This window comes from Phoenix dactylifera, unplaced genomic scaffold (assembly GCF_009389715.1).
Source record: "Phoenix dactylifera cultivar Barhee BC4 unplaced genomic scaffold, palm_55x_up_171113_PBpolish2nd_filt_p 000100F, whole genome shotgun sequence".
Taxonomy (NCBI): Eukaryota; Viridiplantae; Streptophyta; class Magnoliopsida; order Arecales; family Arecaceae; genus Phoenix; species Phoenix dactylifera.
Genome location: NW_024067682.1, coordinates 322,726 through 341,914, shown reverse-complemented (window position 1 = coordinate 341,914; position 19,189 = coordinate 322,726). Strand labels below are relative to the sequence as shown.

Here is a 19,189-nt window from a genome sequence, read left to right as displayed (position 1 = left end):
AAAATAAAAAAAATAAAAATAAAAAAGCTTTCTTTAGTTTCCATCGTCAACCTTCCACTTTTCGTATCTTTCTTCGGCGGACATAGTCGACGTGGGCCTCTCCAGGCTGTCGTCAGAAGCCTCGCCGTGATTCTGGCCAGACGGTAGCGGTCCTTTTCTTGAATTTTTCAGTTTTTTGTTTTCCGGTTTAGTGCTGTCACGTTTTTTCTCCGATTTCTCCGACCGTTCCTGACGGTAATTCCTTCCCTGCCTGCGTTCACTCGTCTCCTCACCAGCACATCATCTCGCTTTTGTTTTTGCTCTATCTCAGCGCTGGTCAATCGAACGTTGCATTATCATTACCATCTTTTTACAATATGCATCATCACCGTTCGAAGAAATGCCTAACTCTATTTGTTATTACTAGCTTGTCCTAAAATAGTTACGAAGCTGTTCTCCCGACTTTTTTCAGATTCCATTATTATTCTAATGCTCCTCAGAAATTCTTTCACCTGCTTAAATAAAATCGGTGGAATCCATTGACCGACTTGGCTAGCATTGTAAAATAGGAGGACTGGTCTGTAACCTGTCAATTTTTCAAGAGCATAACGTTCATTCAACCTGTTCTACTGACTTTGTTCATATAAATATTTAGTTTTAGTGGTCAATGACTGGCATCACTATTTGTATATTTGCTACCTCATGTCCAGATTCACTACCAATTTGCTCCACTCTCATAGATTTTATGTCCTTGTTTAAAAAAAGGCATACTTATTCTCCTATTTTGAATTTCAACATCCAAGACGTTCAAACATTAGCATATCCTTGTGATTTAAAGTGTAGTTTAGTCTTAAAGCTAATCAGATTTTCTTACAATCAATCTTTGGGCATTTAAACAAAATGAACAAGACATTTATATGGTTAAACTCCTTGCTATTTTATAAAGAACTTTTCTTGTGCATAACTATGTTTAATGTTTCCTTAAGATTTTAGCTATCCATTTGTTATAGTACATTCAAACATAGCTGAACAGACATTTTGTGCTTACCTCTGAAGTTAGTTCCTTAAACCAGTTTTTTAGTAGTTTTTTCTCGTCGGGTGGTCTATTTTTCTTTGATTTGATTCATAGGTTTGATTTGGTTTAGCAGTTATGCAAGTTGCGGCAAGAAGAGCTTTGAAGGCCTTCCAATTGCTATCTGAAAGAGGCTGCACTTTGGGTCAGCTCGTGGTCTCTCGTTCTAATCATCGGCTCTTGGCCACAAGTTCTGGTATGTTTTGCCATGGGCCCCTTTGATAGCTTAGGGAGTTAATATTATGCTATGGCTATTGCTCCAGATAGCTAGAAGGGACATATTGATTTTGTTTAAAAAGAAATATTTTGCTTTTAGTTAACAGTTGGTGAAATTCTGCTTGTATTGAAGCAGTTCTGAGCTTGCCATCTTTTAAAGCTATAAATGTGATGGAGGTGTATCAACATGTTTGAGTGTTAAACATCAGCATTACTGTATTTATCAAGCCTATTACAGTTTTTTACAATCAAGAATCTTTAGGTCATATGTCTAATTCCAACTCAGTTGTGGAAGCATAAAATAATTTGTTTTCCACTAGATTGACACTCTGATTAGTTTTTATTATGCATTCAGAACCATATGCTGATATTTATTGAACATGAGTCACTACCATGCATATGACAGAAAATCATGTTGGTTAAGCAACTAATATCATATAATCAAGGTGATTTGTCTAATCGATGAGACAATGTATAAGTACAATTCAGATAAGACTGTGAATGGAGAGCCAAGAGCATAGACTTGTTAATGGTTGTTTATGGCCAATTGAACAAATGCACTTTAGTAGGCTTCACCAGTGATGATGAAATATAAGCTCTTGTTATACAAAGTTCAAACTTCAAACATTTTTTGGGCATCTAGAAAAAACACAGAAGTTATTTTCCATCCATCAGGTGTTTTATCTGCACAGAAAGAAGCTTTTTGTCATTGCGAGACAAAAATGTCACTCCAGGACAGGAATTACTCCTTTTTTTTGTGCATAGTTTCTCATGCTGCTGTTTAGTTTTAATGTTACTGCACCAGATGAAGGGACTTCTATTGATTCATTGGAGTTTGTGCAATGCCATAATGGAGGGGGACTTTTTCACAAGTCTGCATGCATTGATCCAACTGTACGTATAGAAACTGGTGCAATAGTACATCCAGATTCTGTCCTTGATGCAGATGTTCATGTTGGATCTGGAACCATTGTTGGACCTTCTGTGTCTATTGGGAAGTCTACAAAAGTAGGGTATGCTTTCTATTTTCAACTGCAAACATTATAGCCTTTTAAATTTTGTTTACTGTGTTTTATGTCATGGTTACTCTTTGAATTTTCTTGTGAATAAAAATCTTATGATAATTAACTGAATAATTTTCAATCTTATGATGCATGTTGCATGGTAAGGAAGGAAGAAAGTTTCTGTTGTTGCTTACATGTTTTTGGCTTCATGCCTGGATGGTCAATGACTACACGGAGTTTTTTACACAGTCTATTATGGAGAAAGAGATAGAGTTGGGTGGAAATATTGACAGACATGATTTTGTAATTTTTTTAAAAAAAATCTTATTGTGGACTACAAAAGAGAACTCATTTAGTGGATGATGAGCAAAGAACTGTGAAACATGCTCAGCCAGGCTTAATAACCATGTCAATTCCATTATGTAGGGTTGTAGATTTGCTGGGTTAAACAGAATTGACCGAGCTAGAGCCAACCACATTGGGCTGGAAAGCTTGTTATTGAGGGCGGAGAGGAGAAGGAAAATGGGAAGTGTTGGGGTCAGAAAAGAATGAAGATAGAGATGCACTTATTACTTTGAAAGATGGCAAAAAAGAGGTATTTAAGTTTATTGATGGTCCATTTCTACGTCGAGTAGGGAAAATGGAAGATGGCCACATCTATGTTATAAGTGAGGAAAGGGAGAGAAAGACTGCAAGAAGAAGTTGTGAACTAGGGTTTCTTCTTTAGATTATGTATTATATAGACTAGAAGTTTTGTTTCATTTCTGGATTAGTTTAGATGGGGGAATTATGCCAAATAGTTAAACACATGTTGTATAAAAAGGAGTACATTATAACATGGATAGAAGGACCAGTTGGAATTCTGGTTGGTTGTGGTGACTTAGACATGTTTTGGAAATATTAGAAGTGTGACGAACTGGATGTAGCTTACTCTTGATTGGTCAGGACGTATGAAAACAACACTTAGGTGGCTATATGATATTTAGACCACCTTATCCTATTCTACTGAACAGGAGCACAGGAGCACTGTAATATATGCAAACAACTCTTAGAGAAAGGTCTTTACGATGAACCTTAAGTGCTTAACTTGTTAGATGCACCTATTAATGATATTCAAGTGGAGCATCCTACTTCATATCATTCGTAGATGATATATTGGTAAATGTTAGAATTGATTTTTGGAAGTTTAGAGAACAAAGTTACAAAATTGTTAGAGAAGAATATAGCACATGTATTGCAATTTTGTTCGTTTAAGTCTTTCTATGTGCATGAGAGGAGTTGAGGAAAAAACCAAGGTATATGACATGGTTCAAACAAATGTTGTTTTGTTAGATGTGTTTATTGTACATAAAGATGGAGTGATAGTCTATGATGTTTAAGTAGTATAGCAGCATGATAGAATGAATTAAAATATGCCTATCTAGGCTTTGAATTGGAGGAGATATTATGTGTTTGCTATAGAATATTTACCATGTCATCTTTATCATGTAGTTGTAATTAGAACAATGAAAAGGACCGATAAGCATTAGAGGAGAACAACATAGACAAGAATATCAAGTGGTATAGTTAAGAAGGATGGGTTGAAAATTGAGTGTGTTGTGGGAGAGGAACCATCCCAAGTTATGGAGAAGGTTAGAAAAAACAACAACTGAGGATAAAATGGGCAAAATCTTTTGAGCTATCCGGATTTGATTAATGACAATTACTTATAATTAATTTGGTAAGGTTGTTTGTTTATGTTTACGTTCTTCTAAGGTTCATTATCTCTAAGGGTGCAAATGGGTCGGATCGGACTGGGTCATGAGTGACCCCAACCCAACCCGGTTTCTTGTTCGAGTACTAATTTTGGATCCAGACCCAACTTAATAGAGGATCGGGTCGGGTCAAGTTGGGTCCACAGCTACAAGTTTTGACTCAATAGGTCATTCGGGTGAGGTCGGGTTTATGTATAACCCGATTCCAACCCAAAAAATTCGAGTCCAAGTCGGGTCCGGGTCGTGTCTGTTTGTTCGGATTCGATTCATCAAAGGACTATCAAAGTATAATGAATTTACCAAGCCAATTGATTTTACTAGCATCCTAGCATCACTCAATCCATTAAAGCTTTTTCAACTAAAGCCAGTCGTAACCTGACTGTAATCTCGGATAGCTACACGTCCCCGAAGCCAGTTTAGATTTTGAACTAATTCAAAAACTCAGAATATGAACCATGGTCTGCCGTACCGGGCCGGTACGTACCGATCCGGCCTGAGACCGGTACCGGATCAGCGTGGAATTCGGTACCGGTAGCTTATCATTGGAGAACCAGTATGGGACTGGTATGGACCGGTACGGAACCGGTATGGGACCAGTACGTAGCGGTCCGGGCTGCCACCGGTACGCCGATCGGTACCGGTACTACGGATCTTGATCTGAACTAACTCAAAATACGAGCAATATTATATAACATTAGGAACTTGGCACCATTGTTTGCTGCATTTCATACCACTTAATACTGACTAGGAAGAACTAGGCAACCGACTCCAAACAAATATCCATTCCCCACCTATATATTTTCATACACTATATGCAACATTTCATGTCTCATATATTATCTCTAAGATAAAGGCTAAAATGTTGCACGCTTCATACCAGCATGTGGTTCAATCCAAAGCTGTTGTTGAAGCATGGATCTAGAACCAACCTCGCCATGACTCCATTCCAAACTTGTGCTTTGAAACCTATGGGATTATGACTTCCCCCCTATGGCTGATGGTGAATAAACAAAGCATCACAGATGGGCCGGGCCTTAAGAGTTAAGACTTAAGTCTTACGGGTCATAGATGGGCCGGGCCTTAAACACCCAACTAACCTGTTTGGCTTGCACCACTGCGGCCCGTGGACCCAAATAGTTTAGTAGATTCGCGTCGGGTCGGGTCGTAGGGTTAGAAATCTAAAATTATCCAAATTTCAAGCAGATCGGGTCGGGCCAGAATTCAGAAAATCCAGATCTGGTCCCAAAATGGAACGGGTCCAATTTTAGAACCCAACCCGGCCCCACGGGTCCTTTAAAATGGATCGGATCAGATTTAATCGGGTCGGATCGGGTTGGGTCACAAGTCAACCTGACCCATTTGCACCCCTAATTATCTCGGTACTAGGTACTATATCGGTTTGGTACAAGGTCGGTACAATTAGATTCAATACCATACCAACCAAGGTTTGCTATCTTAGTATCGGACCCCATACTAGTATATTTCTGTTACTGTGTCAGTACATCTGGTATAGGAGCCAGTTCAGTATACCGACACTCAGTACACCTCCTATAGCATACTGGTTTGGTACCGATACAATGCAGTACCGACCGATATGGCAAACCATGGGACCGACATGCACTACATGAAAGCTTACCAATATGGTACTGGTTCAATTTTTCATTTTTTTGTTGTTATTGTTATTAAGTTCTAATAGTCTTGGAAGTGTGATATTAAGAATATTTTAATAATATTTTATTTCATATTGATCCTGAAGATCATATGATTGCCCGATGGATGACATTGTAATAAATAAAAATAGACAAGACATAGTTTTTAGCTTAAAAATGTATATCAAATAATTATACCAATATCTAGTCCCTCATAGAATGTCGATACCACTTGTAGACATCGAGATCTCATTCCTCGGCGGGATCTTGGACTTGACTCCAACCTAGATAATATACCCACCCCTGCATACATTAATCTAGGTTTTTTGGATAGCCATCTTCATACTGATCATTTGTATGATAATGAACTGGCCATCCAATCTAAGGGAAAATCGCGACAATAGAATCTGACCAATAATCTAGCTAAGGCCATGGAGGTAGTAGTCACTCGGATATGTCTCGGGTGAAGGATATGCATGCAGGACATATTTTGGCATTGCAGAATAGCATCCGGTGTACAATGAGGATCTAGATATGTTCAAGAACCTTACTCTGTGTGGTATATTATCAATTGCAACGGTGTGGGATCTTGAATACCTTAATAGGCTTGTCTCTTGTGTGCCATTGTATCCTCGCAGATTTTATATTACGCATTATGGTCTGCATCATGCACATGGTATGCTGAATCGGCCCGTACCAGTCGGTTCAATCTGTACCGGACCGATCCGGTCCCTGACCAGTCTGATTCAAGTATGGAAAACAGTTTTGGCCCCAAAAGGGCGGAAATTGAGCGATACAAGCCCGGTATCGATATGAATCGGACCGGTTCGCACCGATACAAGCTCGAGGCAGCGCTCCCGCGCGCGGTTCCCCATGCTGGGCAGCACTTTCGTGTGGGTGCGAGCTGGGAACCACGCCCGTGTGCAGTTCCTCGTGCTCAGAACCACGCCCGCGTTGGGCAGCGCACCCGCGTAGGCACGAGCTGGGAACAATGCCCCCGCACGGTTCCCTGCACTCGGAACCGCACCTGTGCGGGATAGCGCGGGGCATTTAATGCCACAAAGTGGCATTTAACGCGGCGCGCGCATCCCCGCCCGCTCGCATGCGCGCGTCCGGCCGCGCTTTCACAGGTCGCGGGTCTGTTGGCCACTTCGGTTTCAGTTCAAACCGATCCGAACCGGAACCATACCAGTCCGGTAGACGACCGATACTTCTACTGGTACTAGTACGGCGTACCTGGATCATGTATGATATGAGTGAAATGCAATACCAATGAATGGGCTCAGACCATATGGCTGCAAATTGTATGCACCCCCACCATATCCATAGTTATCTCCCTAGCCATCAAATGCATCATCACTCGGACTCATTACCATCACTTATATTGTGAGATGATTAAGCAATCGGTTGTCTGAGGGCTCAATGATCTCCGAATCTAAGTGAACAGAAATAGGTCTGCATCTTTCTTCCTTTTCTCTTTCTTGCTATATTGATGAAACGCTTTCCTTTCCGAATTGCTCTTCCCAACTGGCTCTAATGAATGTCTCAAATAGGCTCAACACCCTGACTGACCCTACCTTTCTAATTGGATCGAGTGCCATGATGACCTCTTCTCGACATGTTACATGCATACCCTCAAACATTCCATAATTTTTTAAAATTTTTGAATATTATTTTTTGTTATTTTTTAACCAAAAGATTATTCTTAATCTAAAAATTACAAGATCAATGAAAATCATGATTTCTTCTTAAATACATAGATCATCCTTAAACCTATGACATATCATGAAATCATTCTAAATACAAAATTTTGGCATAATTTCCCTCTATTTTACTATCTTTGGCCTATTTTAGGCATTAAAAAGAAGAAAAATGAAGAGGGGGAGGATTATACCAATCTTTGGATTAGGGATAAAAACCACAAAGAAATCATTTTCTCGTAATTTTCCTCATAGTCCTACCCTTAAAGACATAGAGATACCTTCTCCTTTTTATACTCATGGGAGAGTCCAAAATCGACTTGAACTGAGTTGTACCAAGTAGAAGTGAGCAATTCTAATCAGTTCGGACTAGTTCGGACTAGTCCTAAACCAAACCAACGAACCGACCAATAGAGCTGATCAAGGGCCGAGCTTGGGCATAGAAAAAATCAAATTTTAAATAAGCCTGGCTCAAAACCCAACTAAAAATGAATATAGTTTAGGCCCAAGGCCTGGCCCATTATCAGCTCTACCAACCAGATTCCTCACAGGTTGGGTTCAGTGCGCCCCTAACTGAGTGGTTCTGGTCAGTTTTGCCATCCTTGATTCTGACATAGTTTATCATTCATTTCTTTAAGAAGAAGCAGAAAAGATATTGTACCTCTAAAAAATAGGCATTTGATATATCATGAACTACTTTATCATCTTAGCATTATTCCTAATAAAGTAATATTACCATGTTAGCTAGTTGATCTTGCAAAATGATTGCCACAAATTCATTTAGTTATGCCACCCTGCATCTTCCTTAGCTTGGTATAAATGATACAAATTGTGTAGGCAACCCATTTGTTTTTAGGTCTTACAGATTTCATCATCTTTTTGATGCAAGGATGATCATGTCCTATTGTGTTCAACGAGTATATTGACATATGTATTAAGACCGTCAGCAGTTCATAATTTCATATTATATCTTCATTTGCTTCCTACCGCCCATGGTCTTTTTTCTCTTATGCTGCTATCTATTATTAAACATGGATGCCTCTTTCTGTTTCCTTTTTCTCAATTGGATGGCTTACTCTACTGTTTAGGCACCCTGGGAAGTTTGTACTTTCAGCTGGTTTCACTGGGAATTTTTTCATAAATAAAAAAAATATCCTAGGGATGCATAGAGTTATAGGGGACAAGAAGGGAAAATATGGTCAGAGATTTAGTGTTTAAATAGTTTACTGATAGGAGTCAGCATGCAAGGATTTTGAGAGATACTAATCTCTAGCTCGATTGTAGAAACCAAAGTGTTGGAATGTTGGAGCTAGAAATGAATATATGAGATAAGCTTAGGTAACATCAACATCAAGGTCTGTCGTGCCGATACCAAAGCCCATATCAGTCGGCCGGTGGCACGGTTCGATATGCTCCCATGTCGGGCCTATATCGACACAGCAGAGAGGGCGAGGGAACGGAGAGAGAGAACGGGAGAGAAAAAGAGAGAGAAGAGGAGGGTCGGAGGGCCGTTGGAGGCCTTCAGAGGGCGCCAGAGGGCCGGAGTAGGGGCTCTGCCCTATGGACCCATGTTTCATTCGAAACAGCGGTACGTCGGGTCTTCTTTTTTATTTTGAAAATTTTAAGTGAAGTCGGCAAGGGGTTTGTGGACTTCGCTTAAAATTTGAGCTTTTTTTATTTTGAAAATTTTAAGGGAAGTCGGACAAAATAAAAGAGGCCCAAATTTTAAGTACATTATTTAAAATTTTCAAAATAAAAAAAGGGCCCTGACGGACTCCTGTTTCGAACGAAATAAGGGTCCAAAGGGTGGAGCCCCTGCTCCGTCCCTTCGGCATCCTCCGGAGGCCTCCCTCCCTCTCCCTTCCTCCCCCCTCTCTCTCTCTTTCCTTCTCTCTCTTCCCCCACCTATTGGTTTACTGTTTTGAAATGTCGGAACCATCTCGATCCGCCGCTGGCACAGCTCGGTATGCCCCGAACCGTGCAGTTCGGGACGGTTCTGCATTCCTTGATCAACATTAAAGGGATTGCTTCCTAGCAAAGGCTAAAGACAAGAAGTAGAGTTCTGGAAATTTGAAAATCATGTAGAAAGAGGATGGAAAGACTTGTTCAAGGAAGCATGCTGTATGGGAATCAGTTCTATGCAGGAGAAAATGGAGAAAGATGATTCATAATGCCAAGATGCACAACTTGATGTGCTAATAAATGCATGTAAACACACACACACACACACACACACACACACACACACATATATATATATGTATGTATATATATATTAAAATAAATCAGTTCAGCTTTCTTTATATGTGTCATATTAAATGGATAAATGTAAGATCTATAGCCAAAGGTTCAGTTGTTGAAGCAAGTTTTTCTAGTGAAGTGCTAATGCCAAGTGCAAAAGGTGTCTCTCGAAGTTTAGTACTTTAGTGTGTTTCTCACTATATCCAAATATAGATGCAAAACTTTCTTTCTTCCTCATCATTTCTTCTTCATGAACTTCTGTCTTCTGCTTTTCATTCTTTTTTGTGGTGGGCAAGTATGCAAATGTTGGGAAAGAATATGAACAGATCTCGTTGTTGATTTATCGATGGGTGCTGAGGAGTTGTGGACTGGCTTCTTTTTGCTTAAGTAGCTAAAATAGGAAAGGCTGACGTCCATTCCCTTCCTACTTAAAAATTAGAATTTTGAACATATCTTTTGTCAACTCTTTCCAGGAGAAAAATGTAGTTTTAGATTTTGCTAAAAAAAATGAGTTCAAATCAAATTCAAGGCAGTGGATCTATAGCGCTCCTTGTGTATATGTCAATGAATTTGTGCAAATTGTTGCATTCTTGGGAAGGTGGATTTTGGGATGCTGCAAGTAGTGGCACCTTGCCTTCCTGGAGATGTGAGGTTGGGGAATTCTTTAGTTTTTCATGAGGGGGTTACCTCTTATTATTGGGATAGCCTCCAGGGTTCAGTAGTTAACAATCCAGTATGAGAGCAGAAAAATCAAAAACCAGATGCCATTCATTAAGCAGGATTTACATAAAAACTGGAGTTGTTTCTGCTTGCAGATCAGGTTAAAGGGAAAGAAACATACTCTTGTGAGGCCTCTCTGTTTCTTGATGTCTATAGCATGTCTTGGTTTATAATTGAAGCATCTCATTCAGGTAGCTGCCTCTTTATTAGAGCAGATTGGTCTGGATTATGGTTTAGTCTCCCCCATATTGTTATCTTTTTACTTCTTTCTCTTTTGTTAACAATTTGGGTATTTTAAGTTATACTTCTTAACAATGTGCCATGCCTTAACCTTGATTTGAATTTAAAAATGCAATGTTTAGTGCTCTTCTAAAAGAAATTGTAGCAATTGTCATAAAGGGAGGAGGCATCTCCCAAGGGCAACAAAAATTATGTTCCAGAATGGACCAATATATATGGGTGTAATATCACCAAATAGCTCATGCTAACTCTGAATATGATACCGGCGTCAAGCATTCGTTGAATCTCCTTTTCCCTTTTTACATACAAGCTCGGCATAATTCGGGTTCATTTGTCTAGACCTTTGTTCATAGGCTTGGTGTCTGACCTCCTGCATCTGATTTTTGCTTGCAAATAAAAGAAAAGAATAAGGGATATGCCTTTTAGTAAGATTGTGGTATGTCCATGTGAGCACATCTTTGTACTCTTCTATTGGCTTGCTCAACTTCACATTACCGAATAAAGTATGTGATGAGGACAATAGGGAGCTGATCAGAGACATCTCTGATGAGGAAATTGTATGCTTAGAAAATCCAACCCAAAAAAAGCTCCTGGACCAAACAGGTTCCCAGCATCCTTCTACCAACAAATGTGACAAGATGTGCACTGTTCGCAGTGCTCTCTCGCCCATCACTGGAGAAGTAGATCCACAACCAAAACCTGAAGCAGGGATCCGGGAAGTCAACCCAAGCTAGAGAAGCAAGACTGAATTTTGGCTTTCCTTGATCAACAGGCCATCAATCCTTTCTTCATTTTTTGTTTGTCGCATTAAGATTTTGTTTTTTTCAGATGTGTTCATATTACCTATAATTGTAGTTCACAATTTTATCTTAGTCAAATAACATTGACCATTTCTTTTGGTGAGTTCAGTTAAAAGAAATTTATGCTGGATAAATATAATCATGTTACAACCTTCCATCTGCTCTTTAGTGTTTTGCTTATCAAAAATTTTATCTGTAGGTACAATGTTGTCTTAAGCAATTGTACTGTGGGCTTGTTCTGCGTAGTCCACAGTGGTGTCTGCATTGGTCAAGATGGTAAGATTCAGTTCATGTGAAGTTGTTCTATGTATCTTTGAAAGATCTCGTATGAAATAAACAAATGCATCTTATGTGCATTGTCCTCTTCTTTTTTCCCTGACTAAAACAGATTTCATATTCACAACCCTAGTTTCTCTTTTTTTAAATTTGATTATCAAATTGAGATTTCTTGGAACCAAGTTTCGCCATCTCAGTACCAGACCCCATACCGGTGCCACACTAGCACAGTGTCGGTACGGTATGGTACGGAGTTTTTTTGACATATCAAATTGAAAGTTTTTCATTTAAATCATCACTTCCTAAGACCATGACTTCTGGTAAATAGATTTTATTTTCATTTTTATATTATAGTTTATTTATGTAAACTGCTTAATAAGAGTAAATTACAAAGTCCATGGATTCAGATAAGGGAGTTTTTATTTGTATATCTTCTTACCAATAACCTTATGAAAATTTTTAGTCCTCATGAAATATTCATTTAAGTTTTCTAGACCATTTAGTTTCTTAATAATTGCCAAAATAAGTTCTGTTGCTTAATCTAGTAGAATCTATTCTTTTACTTTCAATAATTTCGTAACATTTTTCATTCTAGCTCCTTTTTAGATGATTATATAGGTTTAATTAAGAAAATAATTTTTATGTTAACTTTGACAATTGAGCTATCAAGATCCTAATAATGAAGAATTAAATTATTATTATAAGTGATCAAGCATTTCTATTCAAATCAACTAGCCATCTAATCATTATAGTAATTTATATCTTGAAGAAAAAAATTCTTAGAGGCCAACTAGTGGTGTTGGGCGATACTACTCTATAAGGTGTGGTTAGGGTTGCTGTAATCTCATGCACCACAATCCACCCCAACATGGGGGTATAGGCCAAGTTTGGAACACTCCAAGGCAAGGCCCGAAATCTTCATACCCAATACCATGCATGTACATTACCAGTTTGGTATGTTCTGGTCGGCACAATACGGTATACACCCCACACTGAGATAAGCTTTCAATCTCTTTTTCTCACTTTTATCATGGTTTTGCCTGAAACCGAGTAGTACTGGTCGGTATGGCGTGATGCACACCTTAATTTTGGGCGTCATCGGGCAATATGATATGGTTTAGCTCGATATGGGCTAGTACGGGCCAGTTCAGGCTTGTACCAACTTGAATAGTATTTCTATGCCGGTTCCAATATTTATGGGTTGGTATGCCCCAAATCAGGTAATACGACAAACATTGCTCCAAAGTTTTACAATATGTACTATCCAATGTAGGACCAGTATGCTCGACTTTTCTAACCTTGGGCAAAGTACATGATGTCAGCTACGGGACCTCATCACTATGGAGGAAAATTCATTTTCTAATGGGATTGAAGATTGCATTCCTTGATGGCATGACTATAGTGGATTATCATTTTCGACACTTTATATGATTTTTTTTTGGTTAGCCGAAAACACATAACATCTCAATAGGATATGCTTCTTTCATTTGGTAACTTTTTTTTCTTTGGTCCATGTGGATATTGAAATCTTCACATGGAGCAATGCTTATTGGTAAGGTCCTAACGACACTTTTCAAGTAGTAATAGGGCATGTGAGTTCTTAATCAAGAATTCTTGACGTCCAAGCTCAAATGTGAGGTGCTGGAATTTAAGTGCCAGCAAAATGGGCAAGCCAGCAGCAAGGTATATGCCATTGATTGGCTGGCAAAGTACATGACATACCAACATGTGTCTTGTTGTCATGAAACCGAAAAAAAAAGGTCCTTGTCTCAAATCGTCCCAGCATGTATCAACTTGTGCTGAGCCATACTGGCCTATGTTAATGACATGCTTGATATGGGCTGGAAATGGTCACCACAGGTTGGCACGCCCGGCATTACCACGCCGTTGGCCCATGCCATGTACTGAAACAGATCAGCATGGACCAGCACCTCAATACTTGGTGTGATTTAGAGTCTTAAATTACTAGAGTGAAAGAAAAAATTTCAAATCTCTACTTAGTTAAATTTTCTTTGGGATGTGACTGTTTTATGTTGCTTTTCAGCTTTTTATTTGCTTTATTTCATAAATAAACCACTGCCTGACTTTTTCTGTTACTTTTGTAATAATTTATAGTTCGGTTTCCTAGACAGTTTGATAATCTCTTGCCATCAAAAATTTTCTATATATATTCAATCTCAAAAGGCTTGCATTTTCTCTATTGTCTATTGCAGTGGGAGTAATGCTTTGTGGTGCACTTCATTGTTTTGTTTAACAGGGTTTGGATTTCTTGTGGATGAACAAGGACATGTAGAGAAGAAGCCCCAAGTTAGTCTCCCCCCCTCTTTACTTGAATCTAACTCAAGGTTTCTAATATAATACTCATTTTCGTCAATTTAAAAATAGTGATTAACTGACTTTCAAAGAATTTATGAGAGGCATTCTTACTCTATCAAATTTCACCTTCCACCCTATAAATGGTGGTTCAAGCAAACAAATCCTAATTTATTCATTTTCTCGAGTAGTTAGATCTTAGGATTGGACCTATTATTTCATTAAACTTATACAAAATCCTTCTAGAAAGAAACTCTAAAATGATCGTATCTTAGGTTTTTGACTTTGGGATGATTAGATCATAATCTCCAATCTGGGAAGGATTTGCAGCTTAAAGTGTTGCAGACAGTGCTAGCAGTTTTTATGGCATTTCTTATTAAGCTGTTTAGAAAAATTGATAGAATGTTATTCATTAATTTTTCTCCAATATTTTTTGCCTTCCTGACATATAATGGGACAAGTAGCAACAATCATCCACAAATCTTCCACATTGTTTTGAAGGACAAACAATTCAGAGAAGAAATGTATTATGGCCCTTGTCAGGCATGAGATGTCTGCTTGATGGGTGAGTTATGAGAACACATGCCTAACTAAGTGGTTGTCGGTTGTCACATCATTGCTCTTTTGTAGATTATCTATTGCTGAATACAACTTAGCTCGTACTCCATCTTTGCCCGCATGTCATACTCAGTTTTCAAATGATGCCCTCAAAAAAAATGAACTTTCAACATGCAATCGCCCAATTTTTTTAATTCATCTTATTTTGCCTTTCAAATGGATAGCCATACTAAAGAGCTCTGCAATTTGGTTGCGATTTTCTCACTCACCCAATGTTCGTTTAAAACTAATAGCTGTAGAAATCTGAAACAAGTGAAAGACAGTGCCAAATGATATTTCATGAGGAGTTGCCATTAAGGTCCGGATCAACAAGGATTAAAAATATTGTGATTTTAAAATTGTTTTGACAACCTTTAAAATATTGAAATTCTAACATCATTTTGACAACCTTTATTCTAATGTTCTTTTCCTAGGTTAACAAAACATAGGTTTTAAAACTCTATAATTTTGTATATATTATTATACATATATTATGAATCATTCGCAAGTAACTCTTTAATTATTTCTCGCTTTTAAAATTGTTGTCTTGCTTTATTTCCATGTCTTTCATATTCTGGGCAAATTGTTTGAATTTGTTCTTATATTGTTGTTGCATATGAATTATTGCCCTTCACAAAGATATATTTAAGGCAATGATGCTGTAGTTTGTTATGTTTAACTATTTACAAGACTTCGTTAACAAAAACAACTTTTAGATATCTGTTAAACCTTACATTATGTAAATGGATTTTCTTTTAGGTGCTTCATGTAAGGATTGGGGACCATGTGGAGATAGGTGCCAATACATGCATAGATAGGGGCAGGTGAGCTAGTTTACTTTCAACTTCATATATGCATCATCTTGAGTGGTTTATGTATCTGCAGACGCTCTTTGCTTCCTCTGGGGTCGAATCTTTTTGTCAAATACATGAACTTAAATTATAGTAAATGGCACTATTTGGTTACTATATGTATAATTAAATAATCACTGATTAGTCAGTATTATTTTCATTTACACTGCAGTTGGAGAGACACAGTTATAGGTGATCATACCAAAATAGACAATCTTGTTCAGGTGGTTTATAATTCCTTTATGCAAAATAAATCTGTCAAGATGTAGGCTAGATCTTTTTCTTTTCCTCAAATGAACCTTGATGTAATTTGAGATGTTAGTTTCTGTCTAATGACTAATCCATGTTGCAGATAGGTCACAATGTAGTCATTGGGAAATGTTGCATGCTTTGTGGACAAGTTGGCATTGCTGGTTCTGTGACGTATGTAATATGTATAATTCCTTTGCCATCTGAAATATTTATGTATAATAATGCATGAAAGGAAAGAATTTGGTGAATGATTTTTTAAAGATTTATTACATTTCTTATTTTCTTGTCTATAGGATGGGAGATTATGTCACTTTGGGAGGGAGAGTAGCTGTACGAGATCATGTTTCCATTGCTTCGAAGGTATTCCACCAAACCCGGCAATGTGGTTTTAATGTACTAATACGTTTGCTGTCCCAATAAGAATAAGTTTGTTGTGATTGGTAGTTTCCTTCATACCTCCTTATTATCTAACTGGACTCTATTTATTCCTTTGATCTTTTATGATTGGTTGGGAGTCCACTTGTTTCGGTTGGGAGATTGTTTGCAATTTGACCACTCTGTCGCATGAGTTGTTGAGGAGAAAAAAGATTTGGCTTGACAGTTATGGTTATGGTCATGGTTTCAGTTACATCTGGTGACTCAAGTCAAAACTCCTTGGAAATGCTAATAACCTCTGTTATTAAGCAAATCTAAATCACCAAGTTAGATGGATGCTTAGATGGATAGGTATATTTTTTGATGCACTACTTGATCTTGAAGATATAACTCAAGGAAGATCTAATATAATGTTATTTGGTCTGGTTTTGTTCATGTTTGGCATGACTTGACCACATGCATCTTTATTCGCCCATGGAATTTTGGAACTTTGTATTTGTAACAACCCAGGATATCACCCAAAATGGCTTGCCAGAAGGTATTATTTGGATTCTTTGATTCTGTATAAGTACCCAAGATCTACCCAGCAAATAACCAATGTGGAACTAAACACACGTCTGCACGGGTCCTCACATACTCTCCCCGTTTAAGCTCTGACGTCCTCATCAGGCTAAGGGTTCAAATCCATTCAAATCTAATCACCAACACTACGATCAGCCTGTGGTCAGCCCCAATGGATCTGTGTTGCAGTGTCTCCTAGTCCATATAGGTTATGGGCCGTGTCCGCTCTGATACCATTTGTAACAACTCAGGATCTCACCCACAATGGCTAGCCAGAAGGTATTATTTAAGTTCTTTAATCCTGTATAAGTATCCAAGATCTACCCAGCAAATAACCGATATGGGACTAAATACATGCCCGCACGGGTTCTCACATACTACCCCCATTCAAGTCCTAACGTCCTCGTCAGGCTAAGGGTTCAAATACATTTAAATCTAATCACAAACACCACGATCAGCCTGTGGTCAGCCCCAATGGGTCCGTACTGCAGTATCTTCTAGTCTACATAGGTTATGGCCCGATCTGCTCTGATACCATTTGTCACAATCCAGGACCTCACCCAAAATGGCCAGCCGAAAGGTATTATTTAGGTTCTTTGATCGGGTATAAGTACCCAAGATTTATTCCGCAAATAACCAATGTGGGACTAAACACACGCCCGCATGGGTCCTCATAGTATTTACGAGATTTTGGATTTAATTCCTGGCAAAATAATGAGCACATGCCGCTTCGCTGGTCCTATCGCAAATTAGTTAAGTTTTAAAGTTAAGATCAGATTCTACCTCACACATTTAGTTAATTCTGTATCTGATTACTATCAAGTCTCCGCAGCTTCGCTATTAGCACCTTTGTAAATGTTTTCCATCTTCTGTAACAGTGGTCTGATTACCCACAGGGAGGGTGATGGGTTCTTAATTCACGGACATGATACATTAGGGGCCACTGCAAATTCCATAAAACACATCCAGTATACATTTCTAATCAGTGTGTTTTCATCTTAGTTTGGGGAATTTGTAAGTTTTATCATGTTGCCCTTGTTACAATTCTCTGACAGTTTTAAACAACTTATTCATGATCCCCTCACTTGGGTATCAGGTTCGACTGGCAGCAAATAGCTCTGTCACAAAGGATATCGTGGAATCGGGTGACTATGGTGGTTTTCCGGCAGTAAGAATCATTTTTCTCTCTTCTTCGCCTTCATTTTTGTTTGCCTTTAATCATAATGCTCATGAGTGTCTCTTGTGATTTATCTTGTAGGTCCCTATCCATGAATGGCGCAGACAATCTGCAAAACTGCGCAGATTTTGTAAGGGCGATGTGTCTTAGAGAATAGCATTCTTCGTTTATCTTGGATTTAGAACTCATGCCTTGACTTAATATGAACGTATTTGAAGTGTCAGTGCAAATTGGGCTGAGATCAGCTTCATCACTAAAGTTCGGATGAAGAAGAAAACAGGCAGTGCCGTTGCCATATATGCAAACATAGTGATTCATGATTTCCATTTTTCTCCAGCCACACATGATCAAATATCCCAGTTCTATTTTTGCAATGTAACTTGAACTCCTGTTAGTTGAGTTACAAATATAATCTGAAGTAGGAAGCTTGTACCCTAGTTGGTGGTTCAGGATCATTTTAATTCTGCTGCTCCAGCTATTTGCTGTTCCAAGCCAATTTATCTTATGGCTCTCCAAATTTCCTATGACATTTTGGGATCTTTTGCATCGCATGAAGTCAACTATCATGATAATAAATATGGTCTGCCGAACCAAGCCGAACCAGCCGGTGCATTCTGTACTGAAGTGAACCGGCGCAGAACCAGTATTTTTAGAAAATACCGTTAACTGCGGTTCGGAGAGGAACTAGGTAGTTCGAGCTGAACTAGTATGGAGCGGTTCGCATTGGTTTAAACTAGTTCAGACTCATACCAAATCAGTATCGTGCTGGAGCAGTTCGGACCAATTTAAACCAGTTCAATCTCTATACCAAACCAATACTGTACCAAATTGGTAGTCGATCGGCACAAGTCTCGATACCAATTCGGCTAATCTTAATAATAAGTTTACTATAAAATCCAATCTAGTCCTTTGAATCGGATCGAGTTAAGCCGTCATGATAAGTTTGCTCCTGTTATTATAAAATCCAATCTAGGTGGGAACACGCTAAGGATTGGCTAAGCAGGGACTGTAAGGGCACGTTTATGTGGCCTTGCGAAAAGATCAAAAGGAGCAAGTCTGGTAATTGTGGCAGCCTGAAACCCGACAAACTCATTCATGTGACATTTCCCCACGTGAATGGAAAGGTCTGAAAGGAGGCAGGAGAAATCCCAGTTGCCGGTGGAGCTCATAGGTTTTACAACCCAATAAGATTGGAAATGACTATGTTAGGTGGATTCTCGGGTCCCACGAGTGCAGGCAAGGAGAGAGACATCAGCTTCTTCAAGTCCCTCATACTTCACTGTTTCTTCCCCCTTATTGGTTTACAGAGTTGAACCTTTATCCTCGGTTCGAATTGAATGAAAGAAATCTGTAAGCTACTTTAGGAGTATCTCTAGGGAAAGTTAATCTACTTTATATATGAAATTCCGATT

General features: G+C 38.6%; 1 protein-coding gene across 6 annotated transcripts; it reads left to right on the top strand.

Annotated features, from left to right (window-relative positions):
• Window positions 1-38: 38 nt before the first annotated feature.
• LOC103715489 (probable UDP-3-O-acylglucosamine N-acyltransferase 2, mitochondrial) lies at window positions 39-18,238 on the top strand. Of its 6 annotated transcripts, none has more exons than XR_003387240.2 (12): window positions 39-143; window positions 1,128-1,247; window positions 2,073-2,280; window positions 11,575-11,651; window positions 13,909-13,958; window positions 15,321-15,385; window positions 15,585-15,636; window positions 15,765-15,835; window positions 15,958-16,024; window positions 17,479-17,614; window positions 17,697-17,768; window positions 17,859-17,931. XR_003387240.2 is itself a non-coding variant. In XM_008803129.4 (12 exons), exons 2-12 carry the CDS (start codon window positions 1,130-1,132, stop codon window positions 18,043-18,045), a joined length of 828 nt encoding a protein of 275 aa, XP_008801351.1. In that variant the 5' UTR covers window positions 39-143; window positions 1,128-1,129; the 3' UTR covers window positions 18,046-18,238. The 6 variants fall into 6 exon arrangements, 5 of the variants coding, with proteins under 5 accessions (XP_008801351.1, XP_008801348.1, XP_038972457.1 ...); XM_008803129.4 differs by lacking the exon at window positions 17,479-17,614 and adding an exon at window positions 17,996-18,238 and having other exon boundaries at window positions 2,124-2,280; window positions 17,859-17,907; XM_008803126.4 differs by lacking the exon at window positions 17,479-17,614 and adding an exon at window positions 17,996-18,238 and having other exon boundaries at window positions 17,859-17,907.
• The last annotated feature ends 951 nt before the right edge of the window (window positions 18,239-19,189 follow it).

Excerpts from the sequence above, each read along its gene's own strand:
- LOC103715489 (XM_008803126.4), top strand. The coding sequence starts at position 1,130 with ATGCAAGTTGCGGCAAGAAGAGCTTTGAAGGCCTTCCAATTGCTATCT. Across the intron at positions 17,769-17,858 it reads ACTATGGTGGTTTTCCGGCA|GTCCCTATCCATGAATGGCG; the intron begins GTAAGAATCATT and ends TTTATCTTGTAG. Across the intron at positions 17,908-17,995 it reads TGCAAAACTGCGCAGATTTT|TGTCAGTGCAAATTGGGCTG; the intron begins GTAAGGGCGATG and ends ACGTATTTGAAG.